Source organism: Chlorocebus sabaeus, chromosome 12 (assembly GCF_047675955.1).
Source record: "Chlorocebus sabaeus isolate Y175 chromosome 12, mChlSab1.0.hap1, whole genome shotgun sequence".
Lineage (NCBI taxonomy): Eukaryota > Metazoa > Chordata > Mammalia > Primates > Cercopithecidae > Chlorocebus > Chlorocebus sabaeus.
The window spans coordinates 107,855,670-107,877,287 of NC_132915.1; the positions used below are offsets into that span (position 1 = coordinate 107,855,670).

The window sequence follows — 21,618 nt, forward strand, 5'->3', positions numbered from 1 at the left end:
GGAGAAGGGTAAGACCAGCTCAAGTGTGAAAATACTAAAGCAGCACTCTGACAAAAATCAGAATACAGCATACAGCACAGGGTCTTAATGGTTCATGGGGTTTGAACTGGCAGTATTTGAAACTCAAAGCTTCTGAGGGACAAGACAAGAAGGGAGAAGTACCCTTTTATAACTGCATACTGTAAGTAGAACCAAAAGGGGAGAAAATTTAGGGTCCTGCAAGACCCTAAAAGTGGAACAAACTCTGGACTTCACTACACTTGCAAAAAAGGGTGTCACTGAACTTGTAATTGCTTAAACCATCTCATTACCTTGGAAATAGAAATAAAATTAATAAATCCATATGTAAAGGTTACAAAAAATAAGAAAACGGATATCCAACATACTAATGAAAATTCTCAGCCTAGGATTTTGAGGCTGCAGTGAGCTGTGACTGTGCCACTGAACTTCAGCCTGGGCGACAGGCTGTTGAAACAGACCCTGTTTCAAAAACAAAAAAAAAAAAAAAAAAAAGAAAATTCTCCCCAGAACAAGTGGGAAGGAAAAGAATACTGAATTAGGCTGGGCACAGTGGCTCACGCCTGTAATTCGAGCACTTTGCAGGGCCAAGGCAGGAGGATCACCTGAAGTCAGGAGTTCAAGACCAGCCTGGCCAAAACGGCAAAGCCCTGTCTCTACTAAAAATACAAACATTAGCTGGGCATGGTGGGACGTGCCTGTAATCCCAGCTGCTTGGGAGGCTGAGGCAGGAGAATCACTTGAACTTGGGAGGCAAAGGATGCAGTGAGCAGAGATCACACCACTGCACTTCAGCTTGGGTAACAGAGTAAGACTCTATCTCAGAAAAAAGAATACTGAATTAAACATATTAGCTACTTATTTGGGGATATAAAAAACTATTTTGAAGAAATACCTCAAAAATGAAAAGAAATAAAAAGAAAAACCATTTAAAAAAAAAAAAAGGACAAGAAACTGGACATTTACTCATTACAAATGAAAAAACAGTAACTTTATAGTGCAGATACATGAGACGCCACCTTAACAAAGTGATGGAAGTTAGTACCACCAGCAATGAGACTTATCAACACCATGTACTTCCCGATCTGACAAACTGAGAAGAGCACAAATTGCTTGTATGTTTTCTTGGCAAAAATGCAAAATCTGAATTTGACTCACAAGGAAGTATCAGAGAAACCCAAATGGAGGGACATTCTGAAAAGTAACTGGACAGCACTCTTTAAAAACATGTACGCCATGAAAGATAAAGACAGAATGAAGACGTAATTGTTCTAGACTGAAGGAAACTAAGAGGCCTCACAACTGAATGGGATTTGTGATCCTAGATTGGACCCTGGAGCAGCAAACAGACAAGTGGTATAATATGAATAAGGTCTAATTAACTCTTAGTTCATACCAACATAAAACCCTGGTTTTGATCATTGTACTGTATTTACATAAGATGTTAACATTTGAGGAAACTTGGTGAAGGTTATAGGAACTCTACTAATTTTGCAATTTTTTAAAAAAAATCTGCAATTATTTCAAAATAAAAAATTAATTCCTCCGGCCGGGAGCAGTGGCTCATGCCTGTAATCCCAGCACTTTGGGAGGCCGAGGTGGGCGGATCACGAGGTCAGGAGATGGAGACTATCCTGGCTAACACGGTGAAACCCCGTCTCTACTAAAAATGCAAAAAACAATTAGCTGGGCGTGGCAGCGGGCGCCCGTAGTCCCAGCTACTTGGGAGGCTGAGGCAGGAGAATGGCGTGAACCCGGGAGGCAGAGCTTGCAGTGAGCCGAGATCGCGCCACTGCACTCCAGCCAGGGCAACTGAGCGAGACTCCGTCTCAAAAAAAAAAAAAAAAAAAAAAAAAAAATTTATTCTTCCAAGGCAAATCCAACCCCATAGGATTCTTCATCACCCTACTCCATCCCATGTAACTCCCTTCTCCCATAACAAAGGAACCCTGCCTCCTAACACCAGCTTTCTCACACATTAGCTCTATTTTACAATACAGAAAATCATTCAAGAACTACTAATACTAAGCCAGTTCCACTACTGACAACAAATCTCACAAATTTTAGCTGCTGTCACCCAGGATGGACTGCAATGGCACAATCTCGGTTCACTGCAACCTCTGCCTCTTGCATTCAAGCCATTTTCCTACATCAGCCTCCCTAATAGCTGGGATTGCAGGTGTGTGCCACCACATCCGACTAATTTTGAATTTTTACTAGAGATGAGGTTTCACCATGTTGGCCAGGCTGGTCTTGAACTCCCGACCTCAGGTGATCCAACAGCCTTGGCCTCCCAAAGTGCTAGGATTCCAGGTGTGAGCCACTGTGCCCAACCAAAGCTACTATTTCTTTCTTTTTTTTTTTTTTTTGAGATGGAGTCTTGCTCTGTCACCCAGGCTGGAGTACAGTGGCCGAATCTCAGCTCACTGTAAGCTCCGCCTCCCGGGTTCCCACCATTCTCCTACCTCAGCCTCTCGAGTAGCTGGAACTACAGGTGCCTGTCACCTCGCCCGGCTAGTTTTTTGTATTTTTTTTTAGTAGAGACAGGGTTTCACCGTGTTAGCCAGGATGGTCTCGATCTCCTGACCTCGTGATCCACCCGTCTCGGCCTCAAGGCTACTATTTCTAAAAGTACTTGTACCATTTTTTTCTCTGTGGGTTATGTATATGACCAATTTAAAATATAATTAGGTTCACTTACTTCAATTGTATTTAAGGTTTGCTTTTTAAAATTCATCTTTGTTGATTTAATTGTTCAAAAGTCATATATATGTAAAAAGTATACTCTAGTTCTATCAGTTTGATTTATTTATTTATTTAGAGACAGGGTCTTGTTAATGTCGCCTAGGCTGGAGTGCAGTGACTATTCACATATGTGATAACACACAACAGCCTCAAACTCCTGGGCTCAAGTGATCTTGCCTCAGCCTACTGCATAGTAAGGACTACAGAGGCACGGGCCACTGTGCCCAGCTCTTTACTTCATTAGGTATATGCATTCAGAATTGTCATATCTTCTGTTGAACCAAAATACTCCCTTTTTATCTCAAATAATGCTTTCTGAGCTGCGCGTGGTGGCTCACGCCTGTAATCCCAGAACTTTGGGAGGCTGGGGCAGGCGGGTTACCTGAGGTCAGGAGTTCGAGACCAGCCTGGCCAACATGGCAAAACCCCATCTCTACTAAAAATACAAAAATTAGCTGGGCATGGTGGCTCACGCCTGTAATCCCAGCACTTTGGGAGGCCGAGGCAGGCGGGTCACCTGAGGTCAGGAGTTCGAGACTAGCCTGGCCAACATGGCAAAACTCCGTCTCTACTAAAAACAAAAATTAGCTGGGCACGGTGGTGAGTGCCTATAATCCCAGCTACTCAGGAGGCTGAGACAGGAGATTCGCTTGAACTCGGGAGGCAGAGGTTGCAGTGAGCCAAGATCAGTCACTGCACTCCAGCTTGGGCGACAGAGCAAGACTGTCTCAAAATAATAATAACAACAACAACAACAACAACAACAACAATAATAATAACGCTTTCTGCCTTAATGTCTATTTAGTTTGATATTAACAGAATTAAATAAGTTTTAATTTGGATATGCATAATTATCTTTTACTTACAATCTTTATGTATCCTTATGTTCAGATGTATTACCCACTAACAGCATATAGCATGCCCAGATTGGTGTTGAAATACCACTTTCAACTAAAATACAGCAAGGCTCCTTAGAAAACTGGAAGTTCAGTTACGGGATAAAAACAATATATATGATGAACTTGGAACATCCTGTCACAGCACATAGCCTCAGAGTCAACTAGAAGGAGCTGACTGAAATGGACTGAAACACAAGCATATCAATCCATGCACTCACAGTTTTTTTTTTTTAAGCTTACCAGTCACCACTGGCACTTACTAGTGAATTTTTTTTTTCTTTTTTGAGACGGAGTCTTGCTCTGTCTCCCAGGCTGGAGTGCAGTGGCACGATCTCAGCTCACTGCAACCTCTGCCTCCAGGGTTCAAGCAATTCTCCTGCCCCAGCCTCCCTGTTAGCTGGGACTACAGGCATGCGCCACCATGTCTGGTTGATTTTTGTATTTTTAGTAGAGACGGGGTTTCGCTGACAAGCCAGGCTGGCCTTGAACTCTTGACTTCAGGTGATCTGCCCACCTTGGCCTCCCAAAGTGCTGGGATTACAGGGCGTGAGCCACTGCACCCGGACTACTAGTGAATTAAACTCATTATTCTGAAAAGTGATCAAGCGTCAAGTATTTATACTGCCTTTCCTTTATAAACTATACTACTGAGTAACCAAATAGAAGTAGAGAATTTTCTCTCTAGAGAAGTATTCCAGCTAACATAAAATAATTAAAGTGTCACCATTTTGCTCCCTTTAATGAATTAATAACTAAGTGCAAGCAGCTGTGATTATCAGAAAAATTAGGTATCATGTACCTGCTGCTGCTGATGGAACATATGACCAACTATAAAACAGTTTTGCCAAAAACGAATAAAAATTTACCTGAATTGGATCAATTCTCTAGCTCCAACTATCAATTTATAGGAAACACACAGAGGACACAGAGATTCTAAACACCACCAAGGGGACGCGATATCAGCAAAATCCAGACCATGATTAACTCTACAAAATTAACTCAATTTTTTCAACAAAAAAATTGCAAGGGAAGAAAATGAGAGAATTCTAGTTCAAAAAGACCTATCCAGTAATGCCACTGGGTGGACTAACTTGCCTTTGGGTGGACTAATTTGGATCTTAAGCTGAAAAAAAGTGTTATGAGATAATTGAAAATTTGAACACTTACTGATATGAAGGGATTACTGGTAACTTTTTAGGTATGACTGTTACTTTTCTTATTTTTTAGAGATACTCACTAACATAGTTACAAATGACTAACAATAGATGACATGCAAAACCTCTCCACAGAAAACTATAAAACACTGAGAAAAATTTAACCCAAATAATTGAAAACATATACCTTATTCATGAATTAGAAAGTATTAAAAGTTGTCAATTCTTCCCAAATTTCCACTTCTTTTCCTCTATAATTTATATGGAAATACAAAGGGCCAAGAATAGCCAAAGCACTCAAAAAGTAGAGCAAGGTAGAAGGGAGTGAGGCACTGTGGCTCACACCAGCACTCTGGGAGGCCAAGATGGGCAGATCACTTGAGGCCGGGAGTTCGAGACCAGCCTGGCCAACATGGTGAAACCCTGTCTCTACTAAAAATACAAAAATTTGCCAGGCATAGTGGTGCACACCTGTAGTCCTAGCTACTCGGGAGGTTGAGGGAGAAGAATTGCTTGAACCTAGGAAGCAGAGGTTGCAGCGAGCCACGATCGTGCCATTGCACTCCAGCCTGGACGACAGAGCAAGACTCCATCTCAAAAAACAAAACAAACAAAAAACAAACAAAACAAAACAAGGTAGGAGGACTTGCTCTATGAGTTATTAAAACTTATATAAAGCTAGATAAAGTAAACAATGTGATATAAGCACAAGGGTAGGCAAATGATCTCAAGAAGAACAGACTGATGCCCAGACATTAAGAGGACTCTAGACTCATAACAAACATAGCAGTGCAGTGAAGCACAAATGGTCTTTCAATAAATAGCACTGGGATAATTAGACCTCTACTTGGGGGAAAAAAAAAAAAAGTGACCCAACCCACATACCTCAGTCACAAACAAAACAACAAAGCTTCTAGAAAAGGGGTTCCCACATTTCCTCTGTAAAGGGCCAGATAGGCTTGTGGGACTACACATAATGCCTGTTACATCCTCTTTTTTATAAAGCTTTAAAAAAGTAAAAACCAGCTGGGCGAGGTGACTCACACCTGTAATCCCAGCACTTCAGCAGGTTGATGACGCAGGAGGATTACTTGAGACCAGGAGTCTGAGATCAGCCTGGGCAACAGCACAAGACCCCATCTCTACATTTAAGGAAAAAAAAAAAAAAAAAAGAACGTAAAAAACGTACCCTAGGGCAATACAAAAACAATACATGGGGTAGGTGGATCTGCCAGCTGTAGTCTGCTAACCTTTGTTCTAGAAGGTAAGAGAGATCCTGATCCATGGGTGATGGGGATGGGGGCAAAGGAAGGCAAAAGAATGTAATTTGCAACTTGCAGCAGAGAAAGATTTCTTACTCTTTGTTTAAGAAACGGGACACAGAGCACTAACAATAAAAGACTGATGTATTTACTATGTTCAAATAAGCAATTCTCAATAAGAATGAAAAAGGAATTTTTAAGACATCACTAAAAAGAGTCAGAATGCAAGTCAAAGTGAGGAAATGACTTCTACCCAGATTATATAAAGAACTCCTACAAATCAACTGAAAAAAAGACAACAGAAAATGAACAAAAGCCTTGAACAGGCACTTTCCAAAGGAGGTTACTAAGACAGCTACTAAATATATGAAAAGATGCTCAATTTCCCTAATAAGGACATTACAAAAGCCCATAAAACACCATCAATACACACAGCCCAACAGCTAAAAATCTCAAAGCAATCTATACAAATGTGTTGCTGAAGACACGGAACAATGCAACTTCTCATACATTGCTGGTGGAATATAATTCTGTACAACAGGCTTGGCATTATTTACTGAAGTTGAACTTATACACACCCTAATATTCCACAATCTACTTCTGGATATAAACTGAACAAAAATACGTTCAGAAGAACACTAAGAGATACATGGGTGATTACAGCAGCATTATCCATAACATGCTATGCAAAAAAGAGTTAACACAGCAGGCATGCTATCCTTTGAAAGATCTACTTGAGAGGCTGCCCCTTGGTTGGTATCTAGGAACTTAGATTTTAGGACAGTTCTCATCATTCCCTAATAAAAATGGCTCACTGTTACTAAACCATGTGTGAAAATGATATGGTCCCGCCAAACACCTGCTTTCTTTCTGCTTTGTGGCTACTGCATCTCAATTCACAGCTGACACTTGAACAACATGGGTTTGAAGTGCGCAGGTCCACTCATTCATAGTTTTCTTCCATCTCTGCCACTACTGAGAGAGTAAGACAAATCCCTCCTCTTCATCTGTCTACTGAGCGTGACAGTGATAAAGATGTAGACCTTTATGATGATCCATTTCACTTAATGAAGAATAAATACATCTTATGATTTTAGTTTCTTTAGCTTTACTATAAGAATATAGTATATAATACAATATAACATATAATTTTTGTTGTTGCTGTTGTTTTTTGTTTTTGAGACAGTCTCGCTCTGTTGCCAGGCTGGAATGCAGTGCGCTATTTTGGCTCACTGCAAACTCTGCCTCCCTGGTTCAAGTGATTCTCCTGCCTTAGTCTCCCAAGCAGCTGGGACTACAGGCGCCCACCACGACGTGCGGCTAATTCTTGCATTTTTAGTAGAGATGGGGTTTCACCATGTTGGCCAGGATGGTCTCAATCTCTTGACATGGTGATCCACCCGCCTCAGCCTCCCAAAGTGCTGGGATTACAGGCATGAGCCACTGCGCCCAGCCTCATTTTTTTTTTTAAGCACATCTACAGAGTAGGATGGATGGGGGTTGGGGGTAAAAAGAGGACTTACTCATTTTATTTTAAAGAGTTCTGAATGTTTGGTGTATTTATAACTAGTATATAAAAGTGGTATGTGGTTCAGATCAATCATGAAATGAAAAAAGAGATGCCAGGAAGATTTACTCAGAATCTATAAAGACTATTACTGCAACACCCCCACCAAAGCCCTCCACTCACCCTCTCTCCCATTACCAGCCTCCACTGACAATTCAGCCTGTAGTATTCTAACCACAGAGTGGGAAAAAAATAATGAATTTTACATTCGTAATTGTCCCAGCAACTATCCTCATTAAGACTTAAAACAATTCTAAGTAGTCACCAATTCAGCTTAGAAAATTTGTGTCCCCCTAAATTCAAATAATGCTATCTTCTCTTAATTAGAAATCCCAAATTATTATATCATATATTCCAAGTTGCATAAGAAAAAACTTACCCGCAAACTCCCAGTATTTTATATAATCGGCAGGAAATTTTCGTACTTGCAACTGATAGAAATTCTCTCTATTTGGAGAGTTGAGCCATTCCTGCGCCACCTACACAAAGCACAAAAGCAAATTAAGAAAGCAACATTCCTGGAAAGTGATGCTAAATAGTAACATTTTCCAAAGTTAAGCAACAGTAAAATCCAGAACCTAGAATCTAGGTGATAGAAACTAAAAACTGATTTGCAGTGGGTTAATAAAATTATCTGGAACTGTCCTGTCCAATTCAGCAGCCATTAGCTACATTTGGTTATTTACATTTAATTAAAATGTTAAAAAATAAAAATTCTGTTCTTCAGTCAAACTAGTCACACTTACAGAGCTCGACAGCCATCTGTGGCTGCTCCGCTGTGCGCAGACGTGGAGCATTTCCAGCAGTGCATAATGTACCGCGGGACAGCTCCGGTAGAATGCTACTTCCCAACCAGGTCAGCTAGCTCACAAGTCCAAAAGGACCTAGATTTGTTGCAAACCTTAGGGATTTCTCACCAACATGTCATCCTGCCAGTTTATAAAAAGCTCTATACCTATCTTCCAATTTGTCAAAGCTCCAAACTCAGAAGTATCCTTAAGGATCTTCTGAGAAATAAGACTTCCCAATCCCAAATTTAGGAAGACTACTAGTATAAGTCATATTAGCTTTCACTTCTTAAAAAACTAACAAATATATTACCTTTTGGGCCCTAAGAAGGGTTTTGTCTAAATCTAACAGTTAGTCATTAAGTATTTAAATCAACAACTAGCCTTCAGTTCCTCTGAAGAAACTTATCATCAAAGATTACTGGTGCTGAACTGCTTCTGCACTGGTTAACCGACTAAGACTCCACAAGGGTTATGCTACGGACAGGGAACAAAACAATACTGAATCTGTGTTATCCGCTAGTACGGTCAGACTCTCGACCATGATAGTCATGATCAGTTTGTATCACCCAGAGTACCCTACAGTAAGGCAACTCCATAGAATCATCATCAAAAGCACATTCTACGTTCACAGCATTATTTACAATCACCAAAACCTGGAAACAACCCAAATGTCCATCAGCTGTGAATGCAAATGTAATATATCCATACAACAGAATCTCATTTGGCAATAAAAAGCCATGGGCTATTAATAAATGCTACAACATGGATGGGCTTCAAAAAGATTATATGAAATGAAAGGAGCCAGATTCAAAAGACCACATACGTACACTTCTCTGTATGTGACATTTCCAGAAGAGGCAGATTTACAGACAGATGGGACATTAGTGTTTGCCCGGGACTAGGGGTAGGAATGAAGAATGACTACCAATCGGCAGAAGGGATTGTTTTAGGTCAATGGAAATGTTCTAAAACTGGGTTGTGGTGATGGCTATACAACTGTAAATTTACTTTAAAAAACCATTCAATTATACACCTTAAAAGGGTACCTTTTATGGTATAGTATACCTTAATAAAGCTGTTAAAATGCATCCTAGTGTGTACAACAAAGATTAAAAAAATGGATCAATAAAATTTTGTCACAAGGGATTTACCTAAGAGTACCCAGAAGATCCCAGATAGTTTCCATTTTGGAAAAAGGAGGGCAGATCCTTTCAGTTTGAAATTATTTGGGCCTAATATTAAATTCTACAGCAATCCCAAGAGCCAGAGATTAAGTGGATCTCTTATAGTCAAGCTATAATGATCAACTAAAGATAACTCAAATTCCAGAGTTATCAAAGAGAAACTTAGCTAGGTAAAAAGTCCTAATGAATAGATACTTAATACACTACATAATTCACAGCTTTGTATATTTGATGCAGTTACAGGTTTATCTGTTTCATAACTCATGGGGCCCTGGGAAATTAAGAAATCATAAATTACATGAGCTAGTAGTTTCACACTAAATGAAATAACTGTTCAAAGTACAAACAAGTGTACGTTTGTGGTCTATCAGAGCATTATCAAAGTTAAAAGTAATCAACTAGGTTCAGAGGATGAAAAATCATGCAGATGGTTAGAAAACGTACTCCTTTCAAAAGGTGTCAGCTGCTGTAAAAAATAAACAATAAAAAGAAAACAAGCCCTCTGAACATAAGAACATTCAGAATACACTCAACAGAGATGAATATACAGTGGCTTTCCAATTTTTTTTTTTCTTCTTCTGAGATGGTTCACTCTTGTTGCTCTGGTTGGAGTGCAATGGCATGATTTCCGCTCACTACAACTTCAGCCTCGTGGGTTCAAGCGATTCTCCCGCCTCAGCCTCCCATTAGCTGGGACGACAGGCATGCGCCACCATGCCTGGCTCACTTTTTTTTTTTTTTTATTTTTTGGAGACGGAGTTTCGCTCTTGTTGCCCAGGTGGGGGTACAATGGTGCAATCTCGCCTAACCACAACCTCCACCTCCCGGGTTCAAGTGATTCTCCTGCCTCAACCTCCTGAGTAGCTGGGATTACGGGCACCCACCACCACACCCGGCTAATTTTGTATTTTTAGTAGAGACAGGGTTTCTCCATGTTGTTCAGGCTGGTCTTGAACTCCCAACCTCAGGTGATCCACCTGCCTTGGCCTCCCAAAGTGCTGGGATTATAGGCATGAGCCACCACGCCTGGCCCAAATTCTGTATTTTTAGTAGAGACAGGGTTTCACCATGTTGGCCCGCTGGTCTCAAATTCTTGACCTCAGGTAATCCACCCACCCTGGCCTCCCAAAGTGCTGGGATTACAGATGTGAGCCACCAAGTCCGGCTAGCTTTCCAAGTATTAAAGGTCAGTGGTAATGTTGTAACAATCTCACAAAGCACTATCACTTCAAAGAAGCAAACTATGTCCCTGTTCTTCCCACTCCAGACAGGAAAGACAGATAGTCATGCCTCATCTTCAAAGGAGGTCTGAGTTCTCTTTTTCCTCAGTAACTAAGAAGAATAGATTATTCTACAAAACTGGCTGTTCCTAATAATTTAGTAATTTAACATTTTTCAGATCAAATAAATATTATGTTTTGATAAAAATATTTCCACATAGACTAAATACACTGTTTGGTTATAATGAGGTTTTGTGTGTGTGTGATCCCGAGAAAATTATCTTTAAAAAATTATTATCATTATTTTTATTATTTTTTATTTTTTAAGACAGGGTCTTGCTCTGTTGCCCAGGCTGAAATATAGTGGCACGATCTCGGCTCACTGCAACCTCTACCTCCCAGGTTCAAGCAATTCTCCTGCCTCAGCCTCCTGAGTAGTTGGGATTACAGGTGCCTACCACCATGCCCAGCTAATTTTTGTATTTTTAGTAGAGACGGGGTTTCACCAAAGTTGGCCAGGCTGGTCTCAAACTCCTGACCTCAAGTGATGATCCGCCTGCCCTGGCCTTCCTGTGTTGGGATTACAGGCGTGAGCCACTGTGCCTGGCCAAAAAATTACATTATTAAAACAACAGCTGTTTCACTGGGCAAAGAAGTTCCTGCAGCACTGGCTCCCAATAACCAAGACTGTCCTTACCTTACATAAGACAGCCAAACACAAACCCCAAAACAGACAAAGCAACTGACATTCATTTCCATGTCCTGTCCCCTTTCATTACAGAAGTCTAAGGCAAACTCTCTGATTTCTGTCCTGGATCCCTCTTCCCTTGAGGACTTAAAATTCCTAGAATTATCCATTTTCTTACATCAGTTTCTTCCTGCCCATTGCTCATTCCCATGAGCATATACACTGAATTTGCTCTAAGAAAACCCTGTCAACAATAAACAAAACCCTTCCTTGTCTCCAAATGACCATTTAGCTTAGTGCCCCCCTTTTCCTGCTCCCCATCAACATGTATGTTTTCAAAACACTCCTTCCACTCACTTCTTCTACATCTAGTTTCTGACTTAACCACTGCTGCAAAAAAATCGCCCACCCATCAGACTCAATGATGACCTCCTTGCTGTTATTTTTCCTTACCCACCTCAGGTAGCGCTAATCCAAATCTCCGGTTTGTGACACACTGTCAAGAGTCTATGTAAGGCCCTCATCATTTGATTTCTCCTGTATCCCTGATTGATTCCACTTCCATGACAACCTCCACCCTAGGTATCCACTATAGCTGTGTTAGTATAACTGAAAAATCCAGAAGGGCTGTGTGTGAGAGAGATTTAGACAAATAGTATTCTACTATAAACTAGGTGTTTTGTGTTTTCAACCAACTTTTAAGTCTTCTGGGACTGACTCACATAGTACTCTTTAGTATGAAACAGCATTTTATTCATCTATCCTTTTAATCAGTTCCAACTCTATATCCTATAAATGACATCCAAGACATAGATCCCTTATGGACAGACGTATATATGTTCTTCTAGTGAGCCTATGCAGGGATAAGACTGCTAGATCACAAAGGATCACAAACTTTTGCTCACCTGTTATTTTAACTTCCTTTCCTCCTTTCAGTAACACTTCATATACTTATTAACACCAAGTTTTCCCTTCTGCAAACTATTTGTTGTCCATCTTCTACTGATTTCCGTTTTTTGCTGTCGATTTACAAAAGTGCTTTGTGTGTTTTAGCTACTAATCTCTTGCCAGTTGAGGAATGTTTTAAAACTCTCCTCTTCCTATCAGTTGACTCCAAATAGAGTCCTTCACTAAAAAGACATTAACTTTGACAGAATAAAATCCATTAATATTCATTAATCCATTAATGTGGCTAATGCTTTTTGCTTTTATGATTACCTTCATCACCTAAACTGACATGTTTTCTGATATTTTCTTCAATTTGTTTAGTTTTACTTTCCAAACATATGATTTAACCAGTTTACGTGCTATAAAGCATGAATCTTAGCCTAATTTGTTTTTTCCCCAGTGAAGCAGGCCAGTTTCCTCTAACGACCTATCCCTTCCGCACTGATTTGTGATGTCCTATCTCATTTTATCTAAGTTTTATCTAATTTTATCTCATTTTATCTAACATTGACACATGCAAGAAGGAAGAGTTCCTTCTTAGGAGCCAAAGGGTCTCCCACCGTTTCTCTGGTTATCTGCCTGCCCTGTGCCACCCTCATGTGTGTCTATTACTACGGCTTTGAAACAGCTTCATAGCAGATAAGGCAAGTATCATTCCCCCCATGCCCTAGTTATGCTGTTCCTTTCAAAGTGACTTTATTATAATACATTTTGCTTTTCCTTACAGATTTTAAAATAAGTCTATCAATCACCTCAAAACAATCCTGCTGGGATTTTAACTTGAACTACATCAAATTTATAAATGAATTCAGAAAGAACTTACATCTTTACAATGTGAAGCTGTCTCATCCATGAACATAGCACCTCTCCATTTTGAACAAAAGACTAAACATCTTTATCACCTTTAAAATAGTTTAAAGTGTTTTCCATAAATGTCTCATGCATTCATCATTAGACTAATTACTAACAGGTATGCAGTTCCAGTTACCATGATATTTTCTTTCATATTTTCTAACTGGCTACTGCTGCTACAGAGGGACACGACTTATTTTTTTGCACATCCATCTTGTGCCCAAATATTGATGCTACTGGCGTTTCTATGTAGGTCATCTGCAAATGATCAGAACCGTGTCTCTTCCAATTATTCATTGCTCCATTTTTGTCATTTTAATGAACTATATCACTGAATATCTATAGCAGCTGTCATCATCTACAACTGTTCCATCAATTGTTGCTTCGTCTATTTTGAATTATTATATATATACATATTCACAATCAATTGTATACGCTTGGCTAACTGTTCCTTTTACTGGTATCTAGTGTCTTTGCCCCTCTGAATTGTTCTCATGTTAAAGTAAATGTTGATTATAAACCTGCAACTCCAGCTTTCTTTGGTTCATGTTTGTTCGCCGTATAATTTTCCTATTTTAAAAAAGGGACAGGGTCTCACTTTGTTGTCCAGGCTGGTCTCAAATTTCCAAGCTCAAATGATCCTCTGGCCTCTGCCTCCCAAAATGCTGGTATTACAGGCATGAGCCACTGCACCTGGCCATCTTTTTCCATTTTTTCATCTTAAACCTTTCTAGCCTTTTTTTATTTCTGGCAGGTAACACTGTTCCCGGAACTTACGTTTTTAAATACATTCTAAAGGTCTTGATATAGCTGTTTATGTATACACTCATTCAGTTATATTCCCTTGGCATTAAAAGCCCTCTCAATCTCAACTCTCCACTCCTTCTCTAAGAAAATCTTGGTCTTATACTTTTTTTCTCTCCCTCTGAGATCCTTATTACACATATATTAACACTTCTCTATCCACTTTATTGCTTTTTCTTTCCTATTTTCTGCTTCTATCCTTTCGTGATAACTTGTGGGAATCTGAGTGGACATTCTAGCTTGCCTATACATTCTTCAGTTGTATCCATGTACTAGCCACTCCATTTACTGAGTTCTCTAACGATTGTGTCCTCTATCCCCAACCAGCTCCTGTTTATTGTTCTTTATGGTTTCTCCTTCTTGCTTCATGTTTCCACCATGCTCTTTCTTTGAGATATTTAATATGCTTATAGCTAAATCTTATTCTGATTATTCCAATAATTTTGCTTTATCTGCTCCATGTTGTTCGGTTTGTTACTTTTCTCTTATAGTGACTATACTCCAGACAGGAAATGCAGATGTCCCCCTCTGAATGCATGCTCCCCACGGCGACCAGGCACATCAGCTACAAAGGAACACTGCAGGAACAAGTGGCTATAGCCTAGGACCACTTAGCTTCTGTATCTCTACTGATGAGTAGGGTAGAGAGTCATGGGGATACAACTCTGGGAATAAGCATTTCAATATTATAATCTCTAAGTCTACCCTGATACTTACCCTTCTGAATTCTGACTTCCTTGGTTACAGTAATTCAGTCTTAGGGATGGGAGGGAACAAGTGAACTTTCAAGAACCAAGCAATCCAACTATATCCACTGCTAATTACTCCTCATAGGAGCTGGGATACAATGCCACCCTAATGCTACCCACTGCTTTTGGCAGATATGAGCTGGTTGCAACTTTCCTGCCCTGCACCACAAAGTAACATAAGGGTAGTACTCTAGCCCAGGGTAATGAGGGGAAGAAAAAAAGGGTGAAAACCTAAGAAATTCCTTTCTACTTTAATTCCCATCTATAGGAATTCTAGTCTGCTCTACTTACTATTTCCTTCCCATCCCAAGAACCCAATCACATCCTAGGCTGCCCCAGAGTTTCTCACAATATCTATCAGTTTAACATCTTCAACTACATTTCCTGGCTTCAGCAATGTCACTCCCAAAAGAGAGGGCCATTAACCCATGATCATTTGACATCAAGTAAACAGCATCACAATCTAACTAGAGGCTTAAGCCAAAAACTTCAGAATCATCCTCCCTTCTTAAACTCCCCCCTCAATTCTATCACCAAGTCTTCTAAGTACTCTCTCCAAAATTTACCCCCAATATCCTGAATTCCTCTCCATTTCTACAGCTACCACCCAAATCAAGCCACGACTATCTTTCTCCTGGGCTACTATAGTAGCCCCTTGACTGGTCAACTGCATTTATGCTTACCTTTCCACAGATTACTCTCCACATAGCAGCAGCAAATGGTGTGTAAAAAACGTCAACTGGTATTATGTTACTACTCCCCCAGTCTAAATGACCAACCAAATAAAAAGCTTTCAGTACCTTCTCACTGAACTGAGAATGAAACATCAACCTGCAGCTTACAGGGCTGTATCTGGCTCTCATTTCTCCAATCTTATTTCATTTCTCTTTACCCCTTATCAGCTATTCACTTCAGCCATACCAGCCTAATCTCTTTCTTCATAAGACTCAGTTCCCATCTCATGGCATTACATTCTTGACATTCCACCCCACCTCCCGAACAATACTTTCTTCTTCTGGATCTCAGCCAGGTCTCAAGAGCAGCCTCCCAATATCGCCACTCACAACAATTCATCATATTGGCCTATCTGTCTCCTCCACAGAACTGATTACAATCTGAAATTAGCCAAAGCGTCTATAGCCATGCCACCCTAAATTCACCCAATCTTGTCTGAAATTGGCCAAAGAAATAGAGCCATCTCCCTACTGGGCACTGAGAATCGAAGTTGGTGCCCAAGAAAAGTACTCCTTGCCTGTCTGCTCCCTGTCCAGGCAACCTACAGTGACCGCTACACAATAGAGGTAACAGCGGAGGACTGCAGGAAACAGAAAGCACATCTAAGTTTCAAAATAGAAGAGGATTTGCCACAACTGACTACAAAAAAATTGGTCCCTGGCAAAACAGTGCACATGTATCCAATTAACACTTTCATATGTTAAATACAGCGATCAAAAAAAAAAAATATTCCAGTCACATCAATATACAAAAGACTCATTTCTAAAAGCTGAATCTGTTCTCACTTCTCTTTTGTGAGGGATAATTCTATGTAATGTCACTATGTTCCACTTGCAATAAACATAACCAAATAATTAAATCTATGTTTCAGGTTCTAAATAGGATATAAACCAAATTTGGTAACCCTCCTAAAAAAAAGTCTAGGCCGGGCATGGTGGCTTACACCTGTAATCCCAGCATTTTGGGAGGCTGAGGCGAGCGGATCATGAAGTCAGAAGATTGAGACCATCCTGACTAACACAGTGAAACCCCGTTGCTACTAAAAACACAAAAACAGGCCAGGCGCGGTGGCTCAAGCCTGTAATCCCAGCACTTTGGGAGGCTGAGACGGGCGGACCACGAGGTCAGGAGATCGAGACCATCCTGGCTAACACGGTGAAACCCCGTCTCTACTAAAAAATACAAAAAACTAGCCGGGCGAGGTGGCGGGCGGCTGTAGTACCAGCTACTCGGGAGGCTGAGGCAGGAGAATGGCATAAACCCAGGAGGCGGAGCTTGCAGTGAGCTGAGATCCGGCCACTGCACTCCAGCCTGGGCCACAAAGAGAGACTCCGTCTCAAAAAAAAAAACACACACACAAAAACTAAAACAAAAATTAGCCAGATGTGGTGGTGGACGCCTGGTGGCAGGCGCCTATAGTCCCAGCTACTCAGGAGGCTGAGGAGGGAGAATGGCGTGAACCCGGGAGCCAGAGCTGGCAGTGAGCCGAGATCGCACCACTGCACTCCAGCCTGGGTGACAGAGTGAGACTCTGTCTCAGAAAAAAAAAAAAAAAAAAAATTCTGTACACCCTATAGCATCCCATTAACAAAGTGAAAGTAAAATTGCATCAAATTACAACAGGAATAGGGTGTGACTCTTGGTTCAGAATTGCAGTTGACGCCACAGCCCACAGCTTATTACAAAGACTAAAAACTAAAATTAAACAAGGCATCTTAATACAACCAATAATTATTGGCCTGTATAAACCAGAAATGATTAAACAAGATGGCGGAACTTGTATGGTTAAAAAGAAAGGTGTAACTTCAAAGTAGATTGAACATACACCATTTCCTTCCCTCCTGAAACCCCACTAAAACACCAAAGAGATTTTTAAAAATAGCACTGACCAATTAGAACAAAAAGGACAGAAGAGGAGACAAGAGTAACCAAACTTTGGAAGCTGCAAAGCAGAGGGATGAATGGAACTAACTTAGCAAGTCCAAGAATGTGAAGTCCAACTGGGAAGCAATAGACCTCTATAAGGATGGCTGGAAGGAAACTATTGCTCCTTCATCCCAGCAAAAAATGACAAGAGATTTTATCTCTAGAAAGGATAAGCAGTCTCTGACCTCGGTGACAGCAAGAAGGATGAGGATACTATGTAGGAAAAAAAAAAAAAAAAGAAGTAAATGTGTATATACCAAATGTTTGAACACCTCTCCTCCCTGACTCCTATCCCAGCCCTCTTCCCACACTCAGCTCCCTGCCATGCCTACACTTCCCAGGTAAAATATTTGATGATTCTTTTTTGGGAACTGAGACCTGACAAGAAAAATAAAGACTAAAGACACTGATAGTCTGGGTGCAGTGGCTTGCACCTGTAATCCCAGCACTTTGGGAGGCCAAGACGGGTGGATTACCTGAGGTCAGGAGTTCGAGACCAGCCTGACCAATATGGCAAAACCTCGTCTCTACTAAAAATAAAAATATTAAGGCCGGGCACGGTGGCTCACGCCTGTAATCCCAGCATTTTGGGAGGCCAAGGTGGGTGGATCACAAGGTCAGGAGATCAAGACCATCTTGGCCAACACGGTGAAATCCTGTCTCTACTAAAAAATACAAAAAATTAGCTAGGCACAGTGGCGGGCGCCTGTAGTCCCAGTTTCTTGGGAGGCTGAGGCAGGAGAATGGCGTGAACACAAGAGGCGGAGCTTGCAGTGAGCCAAGATCATGCCACTGCACTCCAGCCTGGGCGACAGAATGAGACGCCGACTCAAAAAAAACAAAAAACAAAAAACAAAAATTAGCCGGGTGTGGTGGTGTGCACCTGTAGTCCCAGCTACTTGGGAGGCTGAGACAGGAGAAATGCTTAAACCCAAAAGGCAGAGGTTGCGGCGAGCCGAGAATGGGTCACTGCACTCTAGCCTGGGCAACAGAGTGAGACTCCATCTGAAGAAAAAAGAAAAAAAGACATTGACGTAATGGTGGGGTGGGGCTTCCTAATGAAATGCCAAAGGTCAACAAGCCCACCCTTTCACTCAGAGCTTCTGGTGTTTTCACCTTTTATATATATAATAAAATACATATTATAACTGCACCTAAACGCAAAACCTTACCATAAAGAATGAAACTAATGTTGGGTTTTACCATGCTATGGCACCCCTCAGATCACATTTGCCTTCCAGAGTGCAACCATAAATGGGTTCATTTTTGTAAAAGTATCTGAAGATTTCATGTTTTCCTAGGCATCTTTCTTAACTTGTTGCTAATCAAATTTATTCTTTTTAAAGTAACATTTTTTAAATGGAGATGGTATTTCACACAACATGAAATTCACCATTTTAAAGTGTACGTCTCAGTGGTTTTTAGTACTATGGTTTTATTTACTATGCCGTGCAACCATCACCACTACCTCATTCCACAGCATTTCCATCACCCCAAAAGAAACCTTGTACCTATCAGCAATCCCAGTTCCCACCTCCTTCCTTCCCCTGACAACTACTCATCTTTCTGTCTCTACAGATGTGCCTATTCTGGACAATACATATGAATGGAATCATACAATATGTGACCTTCTGAACCTGACTTATTTCACTTAGCACAATGTTTTCAAGGTTCATTAGTGAACACAGATCTTCACTTCTCTTTATGGCTGAATATTATTCCATTCATTGTAAGAACAGATCTATTTATCCATTTATCAACTACACACACATTTGGGTTGTTTCCACTTTTTGGCTACCATGATGTTCCAATCTACTTTTTAGTTTCTTGTTCTTAAATGTGAGTAGACCACCAGAAACCATTACCACATAAAAAAAGAAATTAATAGAAAGGACTATAAACACTAAAATGAACAGGAAAAACCAACTGGGGAGACAGGAACCATGCAAAAAGAGAACAACTTTTAGCTAACTTTAAAATTATCATTAATAAACTTTAGCTAATAAAAAATACCACATCCACAAAATAAAGGACTATTCAGAGAACCAGAGTTCCAGGAAACTAAAAATACGCTAAAAAGAATTCAATGGATTTGGGAGAAAAGTTGAGGTGGCCTCCAAGAAAGGAAAACAAAAAGAAAATGAGATGAAAGATAGAAAAAATTAAAGAAAATGAGAAGATTAAAGAAAGTTTCAAAAATGTACCTCCCATATACCCTCTTCTCTGGAAACCTGAAGGACAGGCCTCGCTAACATGAGTGACCAAGAAAGATGACGGGGGTGGAGCCCTTGGGACCCAACCCAAGGATAAGGACTACTATTTCAGGAATATCATCATGCACCACACACAGAACAAACTTATAGATTAACTGATGCACCTGATCATGAGAGACTTAAACATTCAAAAAAAGACAGACTGGCATTAATTTAGTAACAAGTAGAAAATTAAATAAACATATAAAACAATAAATCCAAGGAAAACACAGAGTTTGGAAGGAAATGGAAAGGCAATTACAGCATACTACATGGCTTAGCTGAAGATATCTTTCACATAGTCAAAATAACAAAAATGGATCTAAAAATTTCAAGACAACCCCCTAATGAGGATGAGGGAACAGGAAGGGTGTGTGCAAGGGTTGGGCTGGGAACAGGGGTAGTTCCTGAAGCAGGAAATAGAAACGCCTAAAACTGAAAAATCAAGGAGTTACAACATGGGAATGTTACTCAGAAATATGGAAGGAGGGCCAGGCAGGATGGCTCATGCCTGTAATCGTAGCACTGTGAGAGGCCAAGGCAGGTAGATCGCTTGAGTCCAGTAGTTTTGAGACCAGCCTAGGCAACATGGGAAAAAGTCTGCCCCTACTAAAAACACAAAAATTAGCTGGACATTATGGGGTGAGCCTGTAGTCCCAGTTACTCAAGACACTGTGATGGAAGGACCACCTGAGCCCAAGAGGTTGAGGCTGCAGTGAGCCATAATTGCACCACTGTACTCCAGCCTGGGGGACAGGAGTGAGACCCTGTCTCAAATAAATAAATAAATAAATAAATAAATAAATAAATAAATAAATATGGAAAGAAATTTCCAAACGACTCATTAAGAATAGAAAATAGTTACTTGGGGTCCAACACAGTGGCTCACGCCTGTAATCCCAGCACTTTGGGAGGCCAAGGCGGGCAGATCACGAGGTCAGGAGATTGAGACCATCCTGGCTAACACGGTGAAACTCCGCCTCTACTAAAAATACAAAAATTAGCCGGGCACGGTGATGGGCACCTGTCGTCCCAGCTACTTGGGAGGCTGAGGCAGGAGAATAGTGTGAACCCAGGAGGCGGAGCTTGCAGTGAGCCAAGATCACGCCACTGCACTCCAGCTTGGGCGACACCCGTCTCAAAAAAAAAAAGAAAGAAAATAGTTACTTAGGGGATGGGGGTGCCTGATGTTCTTTATAATGGGCCAGATAGAAATCTTTGACGATTTTAAACTCTGTATATGTACAAATGGAACTTATGCTCATTCTGTTTTTAAAAAGCTGAGACGGGCCGGGCGTGGTGGCTCAAGCCTGTAATCCCAGCACTTTGGGGGGCCGAGGCGGGCGGATTACGAGGTCAGGAGATCGAGACCATCCTGGCTAACATGGTGAAACACCGTCTCTACTAAAAAATACAAAAAACTAGCCGGGCGAGGTGGCACATGCTACTCGGGAGGCTGAGGCAGGAGAATGGCGTAAACCTGGGAGGCAGAGCTTGCAGTGAGCTGAGATCTGGCCACTGCACTCCAACCTGGGCAGCAGAGCGAGACTCTGTCTCCAAAAAAAAAAAAAAAAGCTGAGACTACAAAAATGTCCTGAAGAAAACAAATCTTAATAAGTACCTTTAACTCAGGAAATAAAAGTATGTGTCTATCCCTCATGGGGTTATGAATGGCTTCTAAGCAATTTAGTGCTTTCCAGTGAAAATAAAGCAACTCCTGCTAAAACAAAAGTACCTTAGGAAAAAAGAAAAATAATAAAGTAACTCTCAACAATGGCTAAAATTTGGGGCACAAATTGATCAAAAGATTAAACATAAAGCACA

The 21,618-nt window shown here is 40.7% G+C and overlaps 1 protein-coding gene across 6 annotated transcripts in view; it reads right to left on the reverse strand.

Moving 5' to 3' along the window:
- The window catches only part of SETX (senataxin), a 97,460-nt gene that overhangs the window by 43,905 nt on the left and 31,937 nt on the right, over nt 1–21,618 (reverse strand). For all 6 annotated transcript variants that reach the window (XM_008005868.3, XM_008005864.3, XM_008005865.3 and 3 more), the window contains exon 11: nt 8,025–8,124. In XM_008005868.3, the coding sequence (XP_008004059.3) occupies nt 8,025–8,124 (100 nt within the window). The remainder of the gene's footprint in view (nt 1–8,024; nt 8,125–21,618) is intronic.